This window comes from Pieris napi, chromosome 13 (assembly GCF_905475465.1).
Source record: "Pieris napi chromosome 13, ilPieNapi1.2, whole genome shotgun sequence".
Lineage (NCBI taxonomy): Eukaryota > Metazoa > Arthropoda > Insecta > Lepidoptera > Pieridae > Pieris > Pieris napi.
Genome location: NC_062246.1, coordinates 2,983,130 through 3,008,099, shown reverse-complemented (window position 1 = coordinate 3,008,099; position 24,970 = coordinate 2,983,130). Strand labels below are relative to the sequence as shown.

General features: G+C 34.2%; 1 protein-coding gene across 2 annotated transcripts in view; it reads right to left on the bottom strand.

Moving 5' to 3' along the window:
* The window catches only part of LOC125055261 (putative inorganic phosphate cotransporter), a 39,324-nt gene that overhangs the window by 2,851 nt on the left and 11,503 nt on the right, over positions 1–24,970 (bottom strand). Inside the window, exons 1-6 of one of the 2 annotated variants that reach the window (XM_047657648.1) lie at positions 23,203–23,371; positions 12,261–12,445; positions 9,741–9,980; positions 9,258–9,467; positions 8,790–8,954; positions 6,927–7,143 (exon numbers count right to left, since the gene is read on the bottom strand). In XM_047657648.1, coding sequence (XP_047513604.1) covers positions 6,927–7,143; positions 8,790–8,954; positions 9,258–9,467; positions 9,741–9,980; positions 12,261–12,445; positions 23,203–23,236 — 1,051 coding nt within the window. In that variant the 5' untranslated portion in view covers positions 23,237–23,371. Of the gene's footprint in view, positions 1–6,926; positions 7,144–8,789; positions 8,955–9,257; positions 9,468–9,740; positions 9,981–12,260; positions 12,446–23,202; positions 23,372–24,970 lie in introns of those variants that run through there. The other variant, XM_047657647.1, reaches the window with a different exon arrangement.

Genomic DNA, 24,970 nt, shown 5'->3' with positions numbered 1-24,970 from the left:
GTAATATTCTTGAGCAGTGTTTGCCTAGTGGCTTCAGCGTGCGACTCTCATACCTGAGGTCGTAGGTTCGATCCCGGCTGTGCACCAATGGGCTTTCTTTCTATGACCGCATTTAACATTTGCTCGAACGGTGAAGGAAAACATCGTGAGGAAACCGACATGTCTTAGACCCAAAAAGTCGACGGCGTGTGTCAGGCACTGAGGCTCATCACCTACTTACCTATTAGACTTAAATATGATCATGAAACAGATTTAGAAATCTGAGGCCAAGACCTAAAGAGGTTGTATCGCCATAGATTTTTTTTTGTAATCTTAATGAGAAATTAAAAACTTAAACCTGGCCGCAGATGAGATTCTTTTACTACGATTTTATAGTCTAAGACAATTACCCCACGATGTTTTCCTTCGCCGTGCGAGAAACGTTTAATTTCGGAAGTAGAAAGAAAAACTCATTGGTGCAGAGTTTTGAACGAATGACTTGATCAGAAACGAACGCTTAAGCACGATGTGATAACCCTTTTATGTAATAATGTAAGGGAGTTTACCTATCCATATTCTATCGGTAATATGGATTTTTTTATATAACAGAGAGCAAACCCAATGTTAAGTGATACCGCCGACCATATAGACACTCACATTGCCAGTGGGTTCGCAATTGCATTGCCGGGCTTTCAAGAATTAGTACGCTCTTTTCTTATGTTATGCTTATGACTAATTATATTTATTTCTCATATAAATATCGTTGTCACATCCTAATTTGCTAAACCTAATCTTAGACGTTTCCTAAGCTAATATAATTAAGGAACTATTTTCTCAGGCATAATTAAGTTGAGCAACATCTTAAGAAACTTAGCTGGACCGAAGAGATATTAACCTCTTTAGGCCAGACAATTTACTGTCAGGAAAATATTAATATCTCATTACTATTATGCATCAGTCAAGACAGCTTGTCTCAATAGCTGTGTTGGCCTAGTGGTTTCAGCGTGCGACTCTCATCCCTGAGGTCGTAGGTTCGATCTCCGTCTGTGCACCAATGGACTTTCTAAGTGCGCATTTACATTCGCTCGAACGGTGAAGTAGTTTTGCCTTAGACCCAAACAGTCGACGTCGTGTGTCAGGCACAGGAAACTGATCACCTACTTGCCTATTAGATTGACAAATGATCATGAAACAGATACAGAAATCTGAGGTCCAGACCTAAAAAGGTTGTATCGCCACTTTTTTTTTAAGCTGTCTTAACGTTTATAATAAGACAGGCATGATTCAAACTACTTATGAACTACGTAAGAATTGTGGATGTTGATGCTTTTTACTTAAAAAATTAAAAATCTTCCATAGAATATTTTTTCGGTCCTGACACAATATCTTTGACTTTGACTTTAATAAGTAGTAGTAGTAGCAATAATAAGTAGTCTATGGTTACCTGGATTTCTCTAAACCGAGACGAGCCATTCACGAGATTTCGAACTACCTGAAGACTGGACACACCAGAAACTAAAGGACGTAATTGAGAAGTACAACAAAAGCTACCATCTTGAATACAAAGGTAGTAATCGAGTGAAAATACAATGTTACTCATCTGAGAGCCATCAACTCGTCAAAACTGGACTCCTCAATGAAAATGTGTCATTTCATACGTTCACCAGGAAGGATGAAAAAATGCCTAAAGTGGTTGTCAAAGGTCTTCCAACGAACGTGATCGATTGCCTACCAGCGGAACTGGAGTCCCTTGGCTTTGCTGGCGCCACTGCCACCCAAGTTAAGCTGAGCAAGCCAGTTCAATGCCCCCCGGTAATAATACAACTTCCCACAGGGACTGATATGGCAAAGTTCAAGCAAATAAAGTACCTGGCTAACTGCGTTGTTGTGATCGAGCGCTACAAAACTAGTAGCAATAACTGCACCCAGTGCTACCGATGCCAGGGTTTCGGTCATGCTTCCCGAAACTGTAATAGACCCGCTAGATGTGTCAAATGCTCTCTGGAACATCCAACTTCACAGTGCCCCAAAAAGGGCTTCATTGAAACTGTTCGTTGCTGCAATTGTGGTCAAGATCACGCAGCAAATTACTCGCTGTGCAAGGAGCGGGTTAAGTACCTTGAACGTATCAAGACAAAGAGAGATTCGTTTCGCAACGCCATCGTGAAATCAACCCACGCGGCTACCAAGCAAAGCGTGCCCCTCCAAATGTTTCCCGTTCAGGCAGCAGTGGCTCCAAAGTGCCATGATTCTCAACCAGTGCCAACGCGTGTGCCTCTAAGGACTGCCCCACCGAGTGAGGACCGCACAAACACCCGCCAAGACACGACGACGAGTGAAATGCTTCAAATTCTTTCAACTATCAAAACCCTCAAGAAGGACTTCATAAAATGTGATACTTTCATGGACAAAGTTATCTTAATTCTGTCTCACCTTGGTCATTATGTTTAACCTCAATGAACTACGTGTATTTTATTGGAATGCCGATGGTATTCACAAAAAGCAGCAGGAACTAGCTGAACTGGCGGTAAGAGATCTCAACGTTGTCATCATCGCACTCAACGAAACTAGATTAACAAAGCGGCTTACCCTTCAAATTCCAGGCTTTTCCTGCTATCGACTCGATGGCCGTGCCGATGGCTCTGGTCAGGGTGTTGCTATCTTGGTTAGGGCCGATTTAGAACACGATCTTGTTTTAACTCCGCCAACCCTTAACTTAGAGGCCATAGGAATATCCCTTTATTTTAACCACGGCAAAATTACCATTTATTCCGTTTACCAGTCACCCAATATGCCCTTGCTCCCTAGTGACTTAAACGCCCTTTTTTCGTCAAATAATAAAATATTAATTATGGGTGATCTCAATGCTAGGCACCCCTATTGGTCACCTGGTCCAACTAACACCCATGGTAATACAATCTACGAGCTCATGCTCGACGATGAAATGATTGTTCATGCCCCTAGTGAGCCGACCCTAGTCCATTACAATGAAAACAGGCTAGCGACCAACCCCGATTTGTTACTCACTAAAAACATCTATACCGTTGACTCAATTGAGACCATCTATGCACTTTCCTCCAACCACCTCCCAGTATTTGTACGTCTCGCTATTAAAGCGCGTCGCAAGCCCATTCTTAAGCTAAATTACGCAAAGGCTGACTGGAATGGTTACCGCTCATATTTAAATAAAAATATATCTTTACACAAAGCGAACTTTAAATCTCCCGATGATATTGACTCCGCCATCTCAAACCTTCAAAGCTCTATAATTTCTGCTAAAAACATCAATATCCCGGTTACAACCCTTAAACCTTGGGAGACCTCACTGCCAAGAAGTATTAAAAGAAAAATAAGAAATAAAAATCGCTTACGACGCTATTCAGCTAAAGAAACGAATGCTGTAACCCGTAAACTTATAAATCTTGAAGTGAAATACCTTCAACAAGATATTAATGCTGCATTAATAAACCACCGTGACAACCTGTGGGATCGTAAACTTAGAAAAGTTGACAATCCGTGTGCCGATTTATGGCGCATTGCCAAAGGGCTGAAATCAACTTCTCTCCCATCTTTAGCCCCTCTCAAAACTAAAGATGGTTCCACAACTTTAAATGCTAAGGAACAGTGTGAAGTTTTAGCTAATACCTTTTCTCACAACATGTTACTCACCCAAAACTGGATCAGCGACGAGCAGTCCGCTGTCGATGCCTCCTGGTACTCCCTAGACAGCCTTCAGCAAGACGGTTATCAAATTCAACTGGTCAAACCAGCTGAAGTAGCCAATTTTATATCTTCACTCAAAACTCGTAAAGCAGCTGGTCCGGATGAAATCTCGAATCACCTAATCAAACGACTACCCCAAAAATGTATTGTGTTGCTAACAAAATTATTTAATGCCTGCTTACTGACTACATATTTCCCTGAGGCTTGGAAAATAGCAAAAGTCATAGCTATACACAAGCCGGGCAAAGACCCATCTGATCCTGTAGGTTATCGCCCAATTAGCCTCTTACCCTGCCTAGGCAAACTTTTCGAAAAGATTTTATGCAACCGACTTCGCCGAGCTACCGAACACATAATAATTGATGAGCAGTTTGGCTTCCGTGAAGCTCATTCATCTACCCAACAGCTCGCTAGAGTAGCTGAGACTGTGTCTCATGGACTCAATTTGCGTGAATCTACAGGCATGTTCCTCCTAGATATTGAGAAAGCCTTTGACACAGTCTGGCACCAAGCCCTTATCCACAAACTGCTAAAAATTGGCGTACCTATAGCAATAATCAAAATAATGAAATCGTACTTAACCCATAGATCTTTCAAGGTGCACATAAATAGTACACTCTCTTCACCTAAACTAGTCCCAGCTGGAGTCCCCCAAGGTTCAATTCTTGGCCCCCAGCTATTTTTACTATACCTTAACGATATACCCATTCAAACACGCACTAATCTCGCCTGTTTTGCCGATGATACGGCATCCTTTACTTCCTCCAAAGACCTGGATTTGATCATAAGTCGCCTGCAACTTTCACTCGACTTATTGACCACCTTTTTCAGGAAGTGGAAATTAAAAATTAACGCCTCTAAAACAGAGGCAATTATGTTCTCCGGGACTAGATCGCTGCCTACTCGTACCCTCAATATTGAAGGATATGCGATTCCATGGAGTCGCTCTGTTAAGTATCTGGGTGTCATATTAGACAACAAACTTAACTGGACCCTTAACACACAATACATCAGGCTCAAGAGCATGAAGGGTTTGAATGCACTGAGCCCCATCTTAAATAGAAGATCGTGCCTCAGTAGCAAAACAAAGCTAAGTGTATATCGAACCTTAGTACGACCCTGCATAACTTATGCCTGCCCAGTATGGAGCAGTACGTGCCCTACTAATTTAAATAGCTTACAGGTTGTCCAAAACAAAGCATTGAAATATGCATTTAACACTCCGTTTCGAACAAACCTCCAAAAATTTCACAATGAAATTAAGTTTCCGACTATTTATCAGTTTATATTCAAATTATCAAAAAAATTCTATTTACATAACAACCGAAAAAGTAAAAATAAATATATTAATAACCTTTGTAAAACGCGGATGAAAAATTTACCTTACATCGATAAATACAACAGATACAAATTACCCCATCACTTGTTTCTTGAGTGCGATGAATAACTGGTTATCGGTGGCCCGCGCAGGTGCGCGAGTGTTGGCCATCGCGTCGCGCGCGAACTCCGGCCTTATTATTAATATATATAGACCTGGATTACGCGTGCGTTGCGTGACTGATGCTCGCGCTAGCCTTAGCGGGTGACTGTTCCTATTGTGATTGCTTGCCGTCCACTCTTTTGTTCTCGGTGCTACCCCATTTATTGTTAGAACTATATTTAGTTATTCAATTTAGGCATGTCAAAATGCAAATCTCATCTAAAGATTGCATAATTACCAGGTAGTTTACCTCATTGTTATAAATTGTTTGTTATTGTTAAAACCTTTCGTAACATTATAACTTTAGTTTTATAAATTTTATAAGTTTTAAAAAAAGCAAAATAGCTGTAAAAACGTGTCTAGTTGTAAGTTTGTTACATTCCAGGAAATAATGTACACTGGATATGTAGCACTATAAATTTTTGTGAAACAAAATAAAGAATTTTTGAAATTGAATTGAAATTGAATTCACGAGATTTAAATGTCGGAAAATTTTCCATATCATTTATTTTAGTTTTGAATAAAAGATTAATTATTAATTGAAAAATAATTAGGTTCGTTACAATTAATTTGTAATTAAACTGCATCAATTCCTGTGGCGTCAAAGATATCACGTGTGGACATCGCTTTCCCTTTTATCATTAGTATTCTCTTAAGTATTGCTTAAATGTTTTACAATCGATAAACATTGTGACTGGTCATACGTAAGAAATAAGAAAATGGAATTTATCAAAATATGTAAAGCATATTAACAGTGTAAATAAAGTTAGAAAAACATCCTTATTTGCAACCGTTCAGTCTCAACAATGATCGCGAGCCAATATTGCTTCAACCACCATTTAAAATTTACATAAATCATTACTTATACATAATTGTATTAGAAGTCAAATTATAAGGAATTTATGCAGAGTTTTAAAACTACCCGTTTCAAAATACCACTTTAAAAAAGTTATAGGAATATTTAGATTTTTGTAACACTCAGTTTGTATAACCTAAAGTCTATGGAGCCATCATAATAAAAATATTTCGCCAAACATATTGGTTTTGGAATGAAAGGCACGTCATCATCTACATGTTTACATCGTGATTCAATATTAAAGAAGTGTGTCATGCTAAAAAAAATCTATATTTGCTAAGTTATTTGCTTATATCTACGTCAAAGCGTGGAAGATATATAAATAAATATATATTATTTAATTAGATGTGATCCGGGTAAAGATTAAAGAAAATTTCCATTATACGTTAACATAAATGGAGTGAAGTTTGATTAAAAGCATTTGATTAATGATCAGTTGAATAACAGTATTAGCTATTATATACTGCTCGTATTTACTCTTTTCTCGGTTAATACAAATAAGAATAAATTCGCGCCCTGTGTAATTTAATAAATAGTCACACATACTCTCTCACACACACACTTATAAACACATACGTACGCACAGTCACACCAATAAGTATTTTATTTAGGGCTGTTCATAGAAATTCTATGTTAATTATTATACATTTGGTTTATAAGTTTTATAAAAGTTGATTATATATAAAAGTTACCTTAATGAAATAATTTAATTGTTTTTTATTTCATTAAGTCCAGCGGTTATACCGTGAAAGTAATTTAATGCTTGCCCTTGAAATATAATACGTGGAAACATTAAAATAGTACATAAATCACTAGTCATAAACTATTTCAAAAACATGGAGCGTGTGCCTCAAAGTCGTAAAACAAAACACTTATCTATAAACTTACCAATAGTCGTAAAAGTCTTCCTAGCATTAGTGACAGTCATCCATTGCCTCTTCACAATCTTATCACACAGCCAGCCGAATATGATTGAGCTTATCCACATCACAATATATGGTAAGGCAGCCAACGTTCCCGTTCTGTGGATGTCGAATTTCAGGACGCCGGTCATATATTTTGGTAAGTCCGTGACCATTGTGAAATAGCCGTAATCGTGGCCGATCTGAAAGTTATTAATTATCTTAATATATATAAATTACGCGTCACGTTGTTTGTCCACTATGGACGCCTAAACTACTTAACCGATTTCAATCAAATTTGCACACCGTGTGCAGTTTGATCTAACTTAAAAGATATGATATTCTACTGTACGTGTGTGTCACTGAACTCCTCTTAAACGGCTGGACCGATTTGAATGATTTTTTTTGTATGCGTTTGGGTGGAGCCCTGGATGGTTTAGATTCACAAATCAGCCCGGCAGATGGAGCTACAGGCTGTACTTTCATACTTTGTTTAATATACTAATCGCTTGAAATATCATGAAGGACAATGTCTGTCGGGTCTGCTAGTTATAAATATATAAAGTAGTGATGCAGTGTGGGATGAACCTATCTATTGGCCAATATCGATAACTGAATCATGTACAGGATACCTACACCAATTAAGAAAAATAAATGATTATGAAACAGATACAAAATACGATGCACGAAAGAATTGTTTGTCATATTCATGTAGAGTTGCGGGACATCACACAAAACAAAATATTGGAGGCTTAATCTACAAGGTTTTGTAAACACTAGGTCACTTGAAATTGTTGGTACCAAATTATTGTTTATTTGGTAGTTAGCGTATTAAAAGACCTTAGAAAATCAACAGTGATAACATCCGATAACTTGTTCCTATGGTTGTTTACTATATAACTATAAAATTGGAGTTCTAAGCAAATACAGTATAGCTTTTATATAATTGCTATTATTGGAGCAAAATATTTAGATTTCGTCATTCAAGGAAATGAATAACGACCGACAATACAATTCATTATTGACAACATTCACGGTTCAATGAGGAAGTAAAAATTGATTTGTATTTATTAAATTTACCTATATGTTTATTCATTGTTTGCTAGGAACGTGTATTTAAAGTTAACAGTATTTCAAATACGGGCGTGTTTTATTATTCTCGCTATTAGAGAAACAAATGAATAATCATTTATGTATATAAATGGAATGTGCTTTTGTCTATAAAATAATGATATTTGTATATATATTATTATAACATGCTATAAAATCAATTCGAATAATTATTATGTCATTAATTTTTTATCTATTGAATAATCTTGGATAACTTATGTATAGATATATCAATCGTTGTTATAATAGCTTCGTGACAAATCAAAAACCAATTGCATCATCATGGTTAGCTAATAGTTAGTTGTTGGGTTCATCTTGACTGGGACCAAAAATTATTTTGCAAAAAAAATCAATTGTAACTTTTAAATTGGGAGTATTTTAACTCCTTTACAACTTTTTACAAATTTAAAATCATATCATGAATACCACAAATACACTGATGTATATGTCACCGTAAAATTGTAAAAACCGTTAGATTGTAATCTATCTCGCGAGATTGTAAACTGTCGAAAGATTGTGAACCTCAACGAACTGCTTACAAATTAACGTATGTATTATTATTCGGTAGTTATATGAAATTGTTGGGAAGTAAAATTAATCTGTAATTGACCAAAGAAGTTTGAATGATAACTAAGTTAGTGTAGTACAATCTACCGAATACCGATAACCGATAACCGATAGATTACAATCTAACGGTTTTTACAATTTTACGTTAACATATATAATTCATTTCTTTTACCTGTGCACACACAAGAGCCCAAAGCGGAACGGACATAAAGATAGCTTTCCACGGAATAGCTGATGGCTGGCTGTTACGATGTCTACCAAGCGCTTCTTCCAGGTATTTCTTCTCTTTGTCAGATATGTACGGATGTGATTCAGGGTCGTTGTAACAAAGTAGAGCCTGAAATATGCAATTATTTACTATGACAAAGGTTCTCACGCTATTGTGAACAAGACAATACTTTTCTTTATATTCTAATAGATATGCGAGACTATAGCTCTAGAGTCTATAGCTATATAGAATTTGTTTATATAATGTTTTTAAACGAAAAAAAAATAAGGAACTTGCTCTAATGTTTGTACTGTTTTTGGTAATGTTTTATCGTACATATACAATGTTTAATATATGCAAAGTGAGCGGTATAATTTAAGCTATTAGTAACTTTATTCTTAGTATAATAAGCTACATATAAATACTACGTACCCATAAAATGAACCACAAAATTCCAATACTGCCGAAGAGATAGAATACAGACTCCCAGTCACCAGTCTCCTTAATGACTAATCCAGATAAATATGTTCCAGCAATGTTTCCTATTTGAGCTCCTCCAAACACAAGGGAACCCATTCTTCCTCTCTCAGATACTGGAGCCCATCGGGCAAGCATCGCATTCAAAGCAGGAAACGTTGTACCCTACAAAAAAAAATTCAGTTGTTCGTTTTACAAAATATGAGCGTTTCAGCTCAAGAGTAGGCGAGCGAGACGTTGAGGTCGCAAAATTCCTATACTTTGAGTATAGCCGAGATTTAAAAGGAACGACAAAAACGAACTAACGCAGAGATTCAGAATGAAGGAAACTGATTCTTTTAGTCGCCCAGTCTCATTCTTTCGTATCACTTAGAATTCTTTAACAACAGTTACAGTATATTTCGTTGGTTTAAACAACAAATATGATAAAAGCCCTACCTCCCCAAGTCCTTCCAAGACTCGTAAAATAATAAGGCCCGTGGCGCCGCCTATGTTCACAGTCCACGGTGTGAGTAGAGTGAAAACAGCTGTACTAAGTACTCCAAAACCAAGGGAGTATTTCCCGCCAAATCTCTCAGCTAACATTCCACCAGGTAAGTGCGTTACAATGTATCCGTAATAGAATGCGCTCAAAATAATGCCCTGAGTCTCTTCATCCCAATTGTAACCACTGATTTCCTGAAAAAGATAGTCAATGTTGGATGATATTTCATTACTGGTAGTCTTGCATTCGAGTCATTGCTGTGTAGCAATAGATTTTTTTCCTAAGTTTGCTTTTAACACTCGCATGTAGGAAAAATATTGAGTGGAAACAGTGTCAGGTACGGCCTTGCGATTCTGTAACTCACTTTTCGAACTCTCACAGCGGTTTTTGCAGCGGCGGTCCGCTCAAATCAGTCGTGAAGCCGTCATTTTACGATTTGGCATTCTGATAAACAATAAACTACAACCTTCCTCCTTACGAAGACGGCTGTGTGAGTTCGAAAAGTGAGTTACAGAATCGCAAGGCAGAAGGCTGACTGGTGCCACTTATTTTTTAGATCTGCTACGTTAAATAAGAAGATTATACTATATTTCACGTCAATGTGGCTGAGTGAACATCTTGTTATTGTTAAAAGTTAATATAAAAATCCTAGGGTCAATATCTTGGGACGAGCATTTAAGAAAACGGTAGTTCCGATGCATTCATAATTGTGTTGGATTTGCAGGGAAAGAAACCTTATTTTTTTTCCAAGGCTCTATAGTTCAATGCTATAGTAGTAGACATAAAAATAATTTCAGATAAAAAATACAACTTTAATTTTATTTTGATTATATTTTTTATTTAATCGATTTCCGATTAAAACTCATAAATATCATTTCGTGCTTTGTTATTAGTTTATTATGCACATTTAACCTTCGCAGACGTGTTTTATGGCTCCTTACCAGAGCTAGTAACATGACAGATTATTCAATATGCTTAGCCCAAAATGTCTTACAATATACTAATATAAAATATTTGAATGGCTACCTAATTGAGTAATGAGTAGGTTATAAAGCAAAACTGTTGAATTTGGTACACACAAAATGTTAATTACGATGTAAAAATTTCACCTCTAATACTTCTGAACCGACTACGATATTTTTATTAATATTTACAAACTGAAGCTCACGACGTTCTATTATAATATTACAAATGTAATATATATGTTACGTTTCAAAGTATAAAGATCTTTTATATATTTTGAAATAGATTTGAAATCTACAAACATCTTGTACAAATACAAAAGGATTTAATTATAGTACACTTGACTAGAAAAATCTCGTACAAATCTTGCACATTTTATTATTTTTGTACCAGTGTTGCGATGCGATTTGGGATTGCACTTAGTTCCGTTCTTTATTCATCGGGTATTAGGCACAGCTCAAGCTTTGTTGGTCAAGGCCGAAACTTTCAACTTAACAATGATAATTAAGTGTATTTAATTTGCAACATCGCAAAGAAGGATATAACTATGATATATATCTTATTAGTTGCTAACCGCGGTTTATTTATGAAGAAAACGAGCGATATAGTTCACCTGCACATCCAAGGTCGCATTTATCTCGTAACGATATAAAAGTATGACTATCGCAATTTTTATACTCATTAGCCGGTATCTTTTCTAAATTAAAAAAAAATGTATTTCTTATTTTATCTTTTAATTGTATTCTTTATTTTCTTTATTATTTTGTGATTTTTAAGTGCGATTTTTGTATTGAAGTGTAAGATTCTAGAGATAGTTTTTTAATTTAGATGAACTTGAACTCTCATGGCCTGGTCTAAGTATGTGAAATTTTGATATTTTACTAATTAATTACTATATGTATATATAAACAGGAAGCATTATATTATTATAAGATTACTATTTAGAGGGGAATTACCCTAAAAATTTAATGCAAATTTAAAAAAAAAATTAATTAAAATATATTAAAAGACTACTATTTTTCGTTTAATTAAAATAAGTGTAAATTACATTCCGTGTTTATAATTTAAATTTCTTATTTAACTTATTTAATACCTATGATTAGGGGTTTTAAAAATTAAAAGGTAATTTTTATTCTTTGAGTTTCAAATTATGGTTGCTATATCCGGTTGTCTCATTTAAAAACTAAATGCAGACTGCTTTTTAAAGTTTAATATCTACAGTTATACTTTACTTACTTCCCTTTTAGTATAGTTCAATGTGTGTATTGTATAATTTCCGGTACATTCTTCGTGTTAGGCCTACTGAATAAACCTATGCCTGTTCACTGAGCCATAGACACGAATAACACTATGCTTGAAACCTATTTCTGAATGCAATTGAGTTCCAATCCATGGCTAATAAATTTAAAGATTAATTGTTTTTAGGTAGCTTAGAAACCGTACCCTGTATTACAATATTTAAAAATGTAACTACATTTATTCAAATTAATTTGATTTCAGTTTCTACTTACAGAGGTATCTGATAGTGCTTCCTCAACTTCAGCAGGACAGGATCCCTCTTCATACGCTGATGATGGTGCATGCCGCCTGACCATCTGTGTGATGGCTATGTTAAGACACACACGCATTGTGTATGCGTTCGCCACCGCCAGAAATCCCATGATGGCCATTACCCATCGTTGTGGGATAATAAAAACTGAAACAAAATATGAAGGTTATTTTTTTATAGAATATGTGAGCAAATATCCCTACGGCACGTCTAAAAAGAGCGATGACTGTCCTTTTTGGGAAACCATGGACACCCATTTTAGCGGGTGCGTTGCCGGCCTTTGAGGCAGGAGTACGCTATTTTTTTAAACAATTGGAGGTGGTATTTCCAGTTCGCTAGTTCGCAAAAGAGAGTCTTGTGAACCGAACCGTGGAAGATAAGATACAATTATTAAAGCTTAAAAATAACATTGGTTTCGGATTTCTGTATCTCTTTTCTCGGTATTTTTAATTGTAAGCCTTGAAAACCATCGTTCAATCTAAGCCATGCCGGTTTCCCTACGTTATCTTCCTTCATCGCAAGAAAGCTTCTTTATTGCCCATAGGAAGAGAGAATAGAGAAAAAATCCACAGCGATATGTTACGAAATATTGACCTTAGAGTTGCGTCAGTAATGGACCCATTTTACCCAGAAGGGGTTCAATACGCTCTGTATTCAGTATTACAACACGTTTAGGTTGCTGTTAGGGCTTGCCGAGGTTCTGCAGTGTCAGGTATGTTTGCCGAGACCCGAACGGACCAATGGTATCCTGAATGTGATTATAAACAACACACATATCTTATAACGTTAGTATGCTGTCATTTAAGTGATTTTTTTCTTTATTAACCAATACTAACATAGAAACTTAGACCGAATTATTACTCTTTCTAACAAAAACATGGATATAATCTGAAATACAGAATATATTATTACTAATTCAATATGTACCTAACTAATCTGGTATTAATTTTCATACCTAAATTGGACCATTCTTTGTATATCCATAAGATCTATGAACGATTTTCATTTGTTACCGTGGTAATCATAAGAGTTAGGAATATTAAATAGTTTTAATTCAAACATTGCTCATTAAGAAACAAAAGAACGGCGTTGGCCTAGTGGCTTCAGCCGTTGAATATCAACTTGATAGAAAAAACAAATGATCACAAAATGGAAATTGAGGCCCAGACCTTAAAGGTGTTTTTTTTTAAATTCTGAAATGGTTTAAGCGTTATTTTCCTTAAGAATTATATTCAAGTAACGAATTTGTTGTATTTCCTATAATTTGTTTTAAATTCTGATATTGTCGCGTGACAATTTTCACAATTATACGGCTCACTTTGTCTTTTAGTTTGACAGCCCAGGCACGGACAAATAAGATTTAATCGTCCGCAGTTGTATATGTTTTATATGTGTAATGATTGATGGTTTACTTATCTAAATCACGCGAAACTTACGTTTCGTATATGCTTTATAATCCCCACAAGTGTTTATTATGTGTATTTTTAATGTGTAATCATAAATATTTTTTTATTATTATTAAAATAATGATTGACTTGGGACCAGTTCTAAATATTGCGAATGACCTAAGACCTACCGAATACACACAGAATTTGGCAGTTAAAAAAGCCGTTGCAAGGGAGTTACAAAAATACTGTGATACTAGAGTTTTGTAAATCTAAATTTTCCATTGACAGGTGGTTGTGATCATTCTCTTGCTTAAGTGAAATAATGAATTATTCTTAACAACTTCTAGAAGCAATGTGCATAATGACAGAAAATGATTAGCATTCATAGGACGTTTACAATTACATTAGACGCAAAATACAGACTAATCAACTACAATAACTAACCGGACCTATCACTTTATACAGTTCAAATTAAAAGCTTGCAATCTATATATATAAAAGAAAGTCGTGTTTGTTACAACACTTATAACTCGAGATCGGCTGGACCGATGTTAGTTATGTCTTTTCTGATGGATTTTTCTCCACTCCGAATAGCAGAATAAGTAATAAAATATCGGATAAGTTATCGAATAACAATAAATTAATTAATTAATTTTACGAATGCACACGGCATGTGGTGACATTTGTTGACAAAACTACGCATCATTTTACGTCGAATTCGTGTCACTTCAAGAAAACCCGAACTCAAAAAACGTAAATGAAAACGTAAATGAGGAGATGCATAACCAGGCTTTGATCTTGATCGAAAACATGTGTTACCTCAATCAAAAAATGTTGTAAAGCAGAAAGTGCTTTAACATGCAGTATCGGAATATTGGCGATAGAGAGAAGAGGCCTAATGTGTAAAACTGCCATTCTTCTTTTGCAATGGCAAGCAATAAAACATTTCTCTATTTACAAAAAAAGTTATCACCTTAATGAAATCCTAAAATAAGTTTAACTAAAGTAACAACGATATTATTATTAAGGCGGAACGAAGTTAGCCGGGTCAGCTAGTTTTATAATAAAAATAATATCCTATTCATTTATTTGCAAAGTGTCATGACTCATGAGCGTATGCAATATTTAATACAATAATATTTTTGTTTTAAGAAAACAATTATACATGGTTGGTATTCGAACCACACTAAAAACTCTTTTGTGGTACATATTTATCGTTTATGAATTAGAGAGAAAATTTTAAAAATATTGCGGTGATACCTTCCTAAAGCGCTATTGTCGGCGAAAAACGTTATGATTCAAATTTCGAATCATAACACAGATTTATAATAATATCAACGAATCGTATCACTCAAGATTAAACTGAGTACAACTATCATATGTTATCTGTGATCCCGTAAAAATACTTTTTATTATGTGTAAAACAATCGAATTAAAAAGCTTTGAGTTGCATGTTAATGTTAAGAACGAGTGCTTGGACACGGCGCCTGAAAAAATGTCATGTAAATGTTTAAATGTGTCATACATGTGGTCAACGAGCCGTAGCTTATGTGAACTGATCAAAGCGTGTTCTTGGATGATATTATGCAAGAATGAATCTAAGCAATCATAGAGTAATTACTGTCTAAACTACTGGTAATATGAATGCCTGGATAATTATATTCATACATTTATATGTTGTTGGTATGAAGCTATTAAGGTTACATTTTAATTATAATTTATGCATTAAATCATTGCTTAGAAGAGTTACACAGTTGCTTAGCACAGTTACCGCGTTTCACTGCCTACACTTTACAGCAATGACAAATTAACTCGCTAGTTTGCGATCTTTTCACCGCACTTAAGCGAACGAAGTGTAAGTACGAAGCTAGGGAAGTAAGGTTCTAAGCAACGACCTTGGTTTGAGGGTCGCTTTCTTAAATACTACGCTAACAACCTTGATATCCCCTCTGTTCCTTTCACGGCGAATCTTCTATCGAAGGCAATCGAATTCAGACTTCTTGCCTCAACCCGCCTAACTTCCTCTATCTTTAAATCTCTACTTTATTACCTTATTCATATTAATATTTGCTATTATACTATCATAGCAATATTATTCTAAATTAGTATTTTCTCTTCATTTATAACACTGTTTTCTTAATTGTGTTTCTTTTCATATCCAGGATTATTTATGATGTCTCTGTTATGTTTCCTTTTAATATTTTTATTCTATACATTGCACGGAAAATATTGTAATAAAATTTAAATGGTTTCCTGGGAGAGTTCGCTTGATAAGGTCACCCGTTGCCCTCCTAATTATATTATCATTCTATTAGTTCTGAATGCAACGAAATGTGTCCTAAATTGTTGTGGTTACACACAAAACTAATGTTTTACAAATACGCTTACAAGAGCTAAGCAATACGCGTTTATCGCAAAAGTTTTATGGTTTAAGCAAAATTAACATCTGTTTAACATAAACGTAATTATCATTTAGTTAGTGTTTCTGTTGACACAGTAATTACAAATCCGTGCTAAGGCACGCTAAAAACTTTCTTTACGAGATAAGCATAAGTTAATTCACCCATTCTAAACAAAAACTCTAATAACTTTTACATGCAACTTAGTTGTTGTTCTTGGTAAGAAAAGGTCATCTTCTCTTTATATTTTGTGAAAATTTCTTCAATATTAAATTCCAATTACCAGAAGCTAACTGATGACTCTCAATCGTTGAGCAATTATGTAGCAATGGATTTTTGTTTATGTACTGTATTTAATATATAGGATATTGCTTGTATTAGATGCAAAGTCGATGACGTATGTTAGGCAGAAGGCTGATCTATAGAAGAAAAAAAACATCGATAAACCGACGCTGTATGGTTAGTCTATAAAGAATTCTACAGATTATTTTTCCGACCCAAATACCGGCCAATAGAATTGCACCATTCGACGTCACGTGGTACAACCTACATGGTATTATACTGATAATTTTTTGTGAAAATTTTCTCTGGTCGTTGCTTCAAGAAAAGTATTAAGTAGTTGTTTTATTCATTATGAAATTCTTATTTGTTAACTGTACATTTCGTCTCATGGTGCAATTCTATTGGCCGACATTTGGGTCGGAAAAATAATCCCCCGAATACCACACGAGCTTCAAAATTATCGGGCATTTCCCTCAAGGTTCCCTGCAAACAAATATAGTCGAAATACCGGATAATTTTGAAGCTCTTGTGGTATTATAACTGAATAATTATTTGCTTTGTCACAAAGGTTCATTATTAGTTTGACTTTTTGAGGGTTTTAATTTTATCTATTTCAGACTACTGCTACTAGCTTACGTTACTATTAATTTTAAATCGTGACATATACGTTCTCGATGTTTATTGCTACATTACAATTATTGAGAACAATAGCCTACTTCATAAACGGGCTGTATATTTCCGCTTTAGTTCAAGTCCAGAATAATAATTGAGTTATAGCCCCGTTAAAATTCCCGTTGACGAATTAAACACCGAAATGTCTTTCCATTTACGATAACGAGAAAGACTGAGCCGTACTAACATGGTATTGGGATTGAGAAACTCGTTAGAAGTTTTTATGGAACAGATTTCTATTGAATCGTGCTGCATTCCGACGTCGTACGATCCTCGTCGGCTAATGGCTCTCGTTCCCCTGGCAGACAGGCTGGCGTTGTTAATTTCATTGCAATTTTATGCCATAATAACTTTGACGTTTCCAGGAAGAGTCGACGAACGGCTTTTCTTTTAAAGCTATTACCGCGACGTGTGTGGCATGTAAACTTAAGGTACAAAAAGATTGAAGAATCTTATTATTTAATGACATGTAATCGATATTGCGAATTCGTTTATAAAAAATGTTTTATTAAGTCTCCACCAGTTTCAATAATTAAATTAAAATTGTTTTTTTTGTTAGCTATAGTTATGTATAATGCATTCAGGTTATTTAGCAAAAATAAAGCTGCTAAAAATTTACGATTTATTACATAAACTAATAAATTTTATGGAATTTACGCTCTGACATTCCTTGCATGATTCCCATAGATGATAGATCGAATCTCATGTCGCATGCACAAATGGAAATTCCAAACAAAAACCACCTACTGCTGGCCTAGAAAAATATGTAAAGAATTTAAAAAAATATCGTGTGAGATGGCAATTGACGCAATGTATTTTGACGTTAAACGTTAGGAATTGAAAATTTCCTGCATTCCTTAAAGTAAATACGTCATTTATCTAGCAATTACCTAGTCTTAGACTCCCTTTCACTTTAGTATTCATTGTTCCACAACTAGATTGACTGTTACTCTAATACGTTGCACTTGTTTAACGAGAATGGTGGTCTACCTTTCACCAGATGGGTACAGAAAATTACATGCTATGTTCCATATTTCAAAACGTGTTGAGGGGAGTCATTTAATGCCTTATCGCCGGGTGTCCTCCAGCGGGAGTAATAAAAGAAAGCAAAGTACAAACTTCCTTTACGAGATAAGCATAACTTAGGTTCCCCTTCCTACACAAAACTACTACTTTTACTAAAGATTAATCCTCATTTATTGGTTAGGGTAATTGCTATTAAAAATTTCCTGTTTTTTTACTTGTCTCGTTCGTTTTAAAGAACTGGAGGTTACAAACATCAGTTTTATTTTATTTACTAAAATAAAATATGTTTATTATGGAATGTGAGATACAGGTATCACTTATTCCACGTCTTTAAATTTGAATCGGTAGACATCCTTACTCATCGGCAAAGAAGACAGAGGGGGGGGGGGGGGGGGGCGAGAGTAAAAGCCGGCGTAAAAAACTCTCGGTACTCTTTTAAAATAGCAAATCATCAAACAACACTATCGGACAGACGTCCTGTAAACATGTCTACAATACAAAAAAAGTCATATAATTATATATTATTAATAAACCATCCTCGATTCCAGTTGAATACACAAAAAATTTCATCAAAATCGTTCGTAGTAATTAAACTTGGAAAACGCTGTGAAAAAAAATTACTTTAGGGCAAACACGTATGACTATTTCTCTCTTAATAAGCAGCATGATCAGGTAACGAATTCTAAATAATGATTGTTGCCTCGAGAACTAATTCATCGCCTTATAACTTAAAATACCTAAAAAATGGGTTGAAAGCGGTGCATTATATATTTTTAGGGTAATTATTTATACCTCTAATGAGTTATTAAATTAATGTTCCATTAAGATGCAATGTCACGGTCGATTCTATACGTTTCTTCCATTAAAAGAACTAAGGTTAATTTATACCGTATTAGTAACTAATTAGGTACATTTAAGTCTAAATTGCGCACCGGCTCCGATACAATACAGTCAAGACAATTCAATACTCGTAATTCTGTGCAAATTCGGAGGCTTAAGAATAGCAATTAGCGCAGGTGATTTAGAAACTTTTCGCCTTTGAAAACCTTTCAAACTTTAGAAAACGGACTTTTCACTATACAATAAAAGATTTTGTAGTTTATGGAGTTTGGTTAAGTAATATTTTTGTTTCTTTGGCCATTTAGAGTTTTCTACTAATGTTACGATGTTTTTTTTCATGCTTAAATGGTATCCATAGTAACAAACAGTGCTATTCACGTTTTTTAAGTCCATAAGAATCTAAGAGAAATTGAATTTTTAACAATGTGCTTACATTATTACCATAATATAATTCATATTATGCAATGGTTCAGTTACATAGTCTCCGCTTAGGTCAAAAATATGTATCTTAAGATATTTTTTAATGTAGATATGTTGCCGAATTAATAAGTAGGTAAGTATGTCAGAGAAAAATAATAATTTTGTCATGTATTACAAAATAATATTGTTCAAAATGCAATGGTGGCCTTGTGAGATTCATGACAATTTTACGATTGAATAAAATGTCTTTGACCGCTTACAAAGTTTCAATATCCTTAAATTACATTGTACCGGAGAAGGAAACAAAAAAACAATTTAAATTTGTTGCTGATACGTGTCTAATATAAGAGAGTCTTTCTAAAGTATCTTGTCGTTTGAAGCTCAATCGTGAATAGAGCAAAAAGTTTTTTATGTATATTTCATTGATCGACGTTTAGGTAAATACGTGATAAGCCGTACCCATAGCTTGGGAAGCTGGGACTTCCATGATCATATGACATTCACATTAATTATTATACTTAGAATACTTATAGATATTCTAAAGGTAATTAAAACGAAAGATGTACCACAGACAAGCGACACGACCCGCCGTACCGTTATACTGAATCACGAAAATGAAATGTGAAAAGTGCCAGCATTATTCGTTTTCTGCGATATATCTTTTAGGTATATTTTTACAAGTACGGCAACGTAGTAGTACACCATTTTACTTATTTATAACAGCTTGCCAATGCTCGGCACGCTGATGTATTGGTACAAGAAAAATTAAATACAATATTTAATGTGACAAGCACTTATAGGCCGACATACAAACAAACATACACGCAGAGACAAAAATAAATTAAACGAAAAAAAAACTTGGCTTTGAGAGGGGAGCAACTATGGATATCCAGACTTAATTCGTTTCAACAAACAAACAAAAGAGAAATTATTAAAAATAAGTATAGGAAGCTTGCTACATTAAAATATAAATGGTTTACTATGACAACCATAGCAAAATTATCAATATTTTTTAAACAATGACTTGAGGATTTTGTTATTTTAAAATAAATAGATTTTATTAATATTAAGGACTATGTGTAGTGTAACATTTCGTGATAGGATAAGCAATAGTGAGATATCTGTTGAGCAATGTGGAATAAAAGAGGACGTAGTGGCAAGGATACAAAAGGGAGTGCTCAGGCGGTTTTGGCACTGTGAATGTATGAGGAGCGTCTCACGAGTAGGATTTACTAGGCAACAGATGGTGAGGTCGGGTCTTGAAGGCCTTGTGTTACATCCTAGGACCAAATTCGGGACGTACGAAAGAAGAAACACACAGGTCAGTACAGGTCGAAAGTACCAATAAACGATGAGAATGCATGAGAATGTTATGGAAGTAGATGAAACGAGACAGGTATGTTTGTGGTCTATGCCTAGGAAAAAGGTGTGAGTGAGATACAAAATAAAGCTTAATTAGACGACGTAATTTTGGTTAGAGTGAAATATTGTTACAAACTTATCTCTGTAACTGTAATTAAATGCAGTTAAGTGTCGATAAGGTTAAATAACTTGTTCAAGTGCGACAATCGTAAATGCTCCGTGTAATGAGAATTCCAAAGCGATTTATTTTACACGCATATTTCTGTTTCAAATAAACACTTATGTGTATTTTTCTTGTGTGTTAGAGAGATATTATTTTAACACGAAATATTCGTAATTGATTTTTGTAACAAACGTAATAGAATAGTAACGATAGAGGTGAACTTGAGCAGCAGACCGTGGTCGTATTGGCAATTAATCAGAAACAAACACGTATCTATCAAATAGAATTCCTGTAAGTATACAAATCGTATGGACAATTCGTTCGAACTGTCAAACAGTGACGTTATCCTACTGGCATATACTTGACGTAACTAAAAAAATATGTTTTATATAGGATTGCTGAAAAGCATTCGAATTTTATTTCTATTAATCAAAATTTTATTTTTGTATTATAGAACAGGAGGAAAACGGGCAAGAGGCTCATCTGATGTTAAGTGATACCGCGCCTATGGACGCTCTCAATTCCAATGGGCTCGCGAGTGCATTGCCGGCCTTTTAAGAATTAGTTCCCTGAGTCGAATTAATTCGGAAAAACTTCAGTGGGCAGCTGGTTCCACGTACGAGAGGTGCGCGGGAAAAACTGCCTTAAAAAACGCTCAGTTGTGGAACGACGGACGACGGAGGTGATACGGGTGGAATTTCGTATTCTGCCTCGACGCCCGATGATGAAACTCAGCCGCAGGTTTTAATCCGAACAACTCGTCTGAATACTCATGGTATTTACCGCATTTGCGGTAGAAGATGCCGACTTACTACACTTATCTTAAAGAACTTTTATTTAAATGTGTAGAGCTCGCGTAAATGGTACTATCATACTTAGGGTATGGTTAAAGCAATTGTTTATTTATCTATTCCTAAGTAGTAATTTGCGAATTAATTTAGATTTAGGTTTTGTAACTACGGCGTTATCAGCACTCTTCACTGTCGGGACTTTTCCAATTTTCATAAGTAATTATATAATTTAGAAGAAACATTTTAAAATGTGTTTGAATCAGGCGAATATGATACTCATAAAATACGTACGTACATACGTATTAGATACGTACGTAGATACAATTCCTAAGATATGATATATGGTATTTTTATCCGGTAAAGTGTTTTTTTTTAAATTTTGCCTTAAACATAATTTTTATTTGCTATACTGAACCACCTCAATTGAATTACACTATGTTGTTAATTGAAACCAGCGCAATATGTCATTGTAATAAATTTAGTTGTGTAAAGTTATTACTTAATTATTAATTACTCCGAGTGAATAATTCCTTAATTATAATGTCACGTAATAATGCCAAAAGACAAGACCTTGAATATTCGAATAGCAAATAGAACAAAGTACCGGCCGGTTAAAGACAATTAAAACAAAAAAACAAATGCAGAAATATATTATATTGAATAAATCTTATTTATGCTTGTTACATAATTTGAATTCCATAGAATAAACCACATATGAAGGCTACGACACACATACCTACTTATGGAAAATATTATCTTAATACTATTTTTAACATGTATGTACCACGAAATAATTGTCTTCTAGTTACCCACAACACAGGGCCTCCCTAGTGTGGGGACTAGCGATTTCTGATTTCTGTAACAAACCTTTCTGTAATTAATAAAGTTTTTATTATTATTATTATTATTATTAATACAATTAATTCATTTATCGTAATCAAGCATTGAATCGAATTTATTTTCTTTCCGTGTATTTATGTGATACCTCGTGTTTGTAATTTAATTAACTAACCTTTTAGTTGTGCTAAATTGATTTTTATTACTAAATTATTTAATTACTTTCAGTACCAGGCTCGCATAATATTAAAGATGTCAGAAAGCAAACAATAATAGCCGAGCGGCTTTTTCTACGCAAATAATATATTGAATAAAGTCCATATTATCATATTAATAAATATGTCTAAAAACATTTTATCCTCTTGTTCAAAGTTATCACTACCCTAAATACTTTAAACACTTATGCGGGGTTTGAAGCAATAATTATGTAAATGACAAGTCAAAAAATTTTCCATAACACATTTACACGAGTGATTTTTTAAAATAAATATTTTAAACGCAAAAAATAAATACAAATATATCTTAGACGCATACTTTTAAATAAGCTAGGTTTCTTATACCAGAAAAAGGCAAGAAAGAGGAGAAATATTAAAGAAAAATACACGTATTACCTCTTACTTTGGTACTCTAAAGTTGGCCTAAAATATTTAAGTTATTTGGAGGTCAATTAAAATTTAAATTTAACTTAAAATAAACCTTTTTTTCCTATTTTTAAAAAACTTACATTTTGACAATAACAACTGCCAGCCGGTCAACATGATTATTTTTCACAATTTTCGAACAGCACTATAACCGTAATCACAACAGTATCGAATTAAATGAGATCGATTAGATCGATCTTTCACTACGCGTTCGTCATTCGCAACTCCCGCGCAGCCTGCAATTAACCGCGCGCGTACCACTCGCGCCTCTATATACCGAGCGACCAACACTAAGCACACGAACAACCAGCTCAAATGCTTAATGATATTCTATTCATACTAATTTCCGAATGAATGACACAAAATTAATTACTCAAAATCTCTTTAGACACGTAATGATTAACCCGCTTAAGTCTTGTAATTAAATAATTATAGTTATGTCACTGACACATATCCGAGCCGGTTTGTACAATTGCAAAATGGTCAAGTTTATTGTGATTGTACCCGGACGTATGAATTCTATTTTCAACTAACAATTGCCAAATTGAAAGGTAGGGCACATATAATAGTTATTGAATTCCTATTAGCCTATTTAGCTAGATATTTATAGAAAAAAAATACGTACAGGTAAGCAACTTAAGAGAAAAAATCAAGAAAAAGTTGAAAAAACCTATACTGAAGCTTTTTTTTTAAATTACTAAAGTTGCATAAAACCACAATGCATAAACCTCTGCATCTTTAGGGACTTATATGAATATTAAATTTTTTAGTGCCGTTTACTAATCCAATACATTTTGGACATTTTGAACAAGAATGTTCTTTTTTATGCTTAGTTAGTCAAATATTACAAATAATTTGTACCTTAAAGTTTTTTATATCTTTTTCACTTGTTTTTCCATAAATAATAATTATAGATTACATCGTTACAAAACAACATCTGGAAATGTATAATTTTCAAATTTTCAGTAATTTTAGACTGTTTTAATATCCGTTTTTAATGTTTATAGTGAACGCATAGTTTCCTTCCTCTATTTGCCCTCCAAAAAGAATGCGCGCGCATTTTTATTCAGAGGTCAATAACATTACAAAATCTTAGTTTCGCCTAAAATTTAAAGGTCAATCGAGTAAAAGTGAAGTATTGCTTGATATAATTATTAATATTTTAGAACTCATTTTAAGATCGTCTTCATATAAATATATATATTATGGTTAATCATAAATATACTATGACTTACATAATAAATGTTTTGTTACCATCCCTAATGGTATGTTATTATATGTAACTGTCTATAAAGTAATAGTATGCATTAATAAAGAAGATACAGTCATAAAAAGTATCAAAGTATACCTAAAAAAGCAGGGTATTAAAAAAATCCGTAATCCAAAACTTTTCTTTATTGAATTTATAGAGCTGAAAAGTTGCTTTGAATGTGCTAATCTCAGGAAAATTATCTTTTCGTTTGATAGCTCATTTATCGAGGGCTCATTTAATTTTTAAAATTTTTTCCTTGAATTTTTTCATGGGGACAAAAATTTCGTTATATTTAATATGCCGAAAAAGTGAACAGTCTCAATGGAGTAGCATAGCAATATGTCGGTATGTAGCTTCTCAAAAGGTAGGCTAAGTAAAACGTCATATTAAGGCGAAACAAAGTTCGCGAGGGCAGATATATATTTAATAAAATAAATAAAAAAACCTCCATATTTGAAAGTATCACGTGATAATCTGGGAAGATATTATGCTCACTAAAAAAATATTCCTAATTGATTGGACAATGTAGATATAAAATGCGTTGTAATTACGTTAAAATAAATGTATGCCATTTTAAATTGTAATTAATATGTCAATGA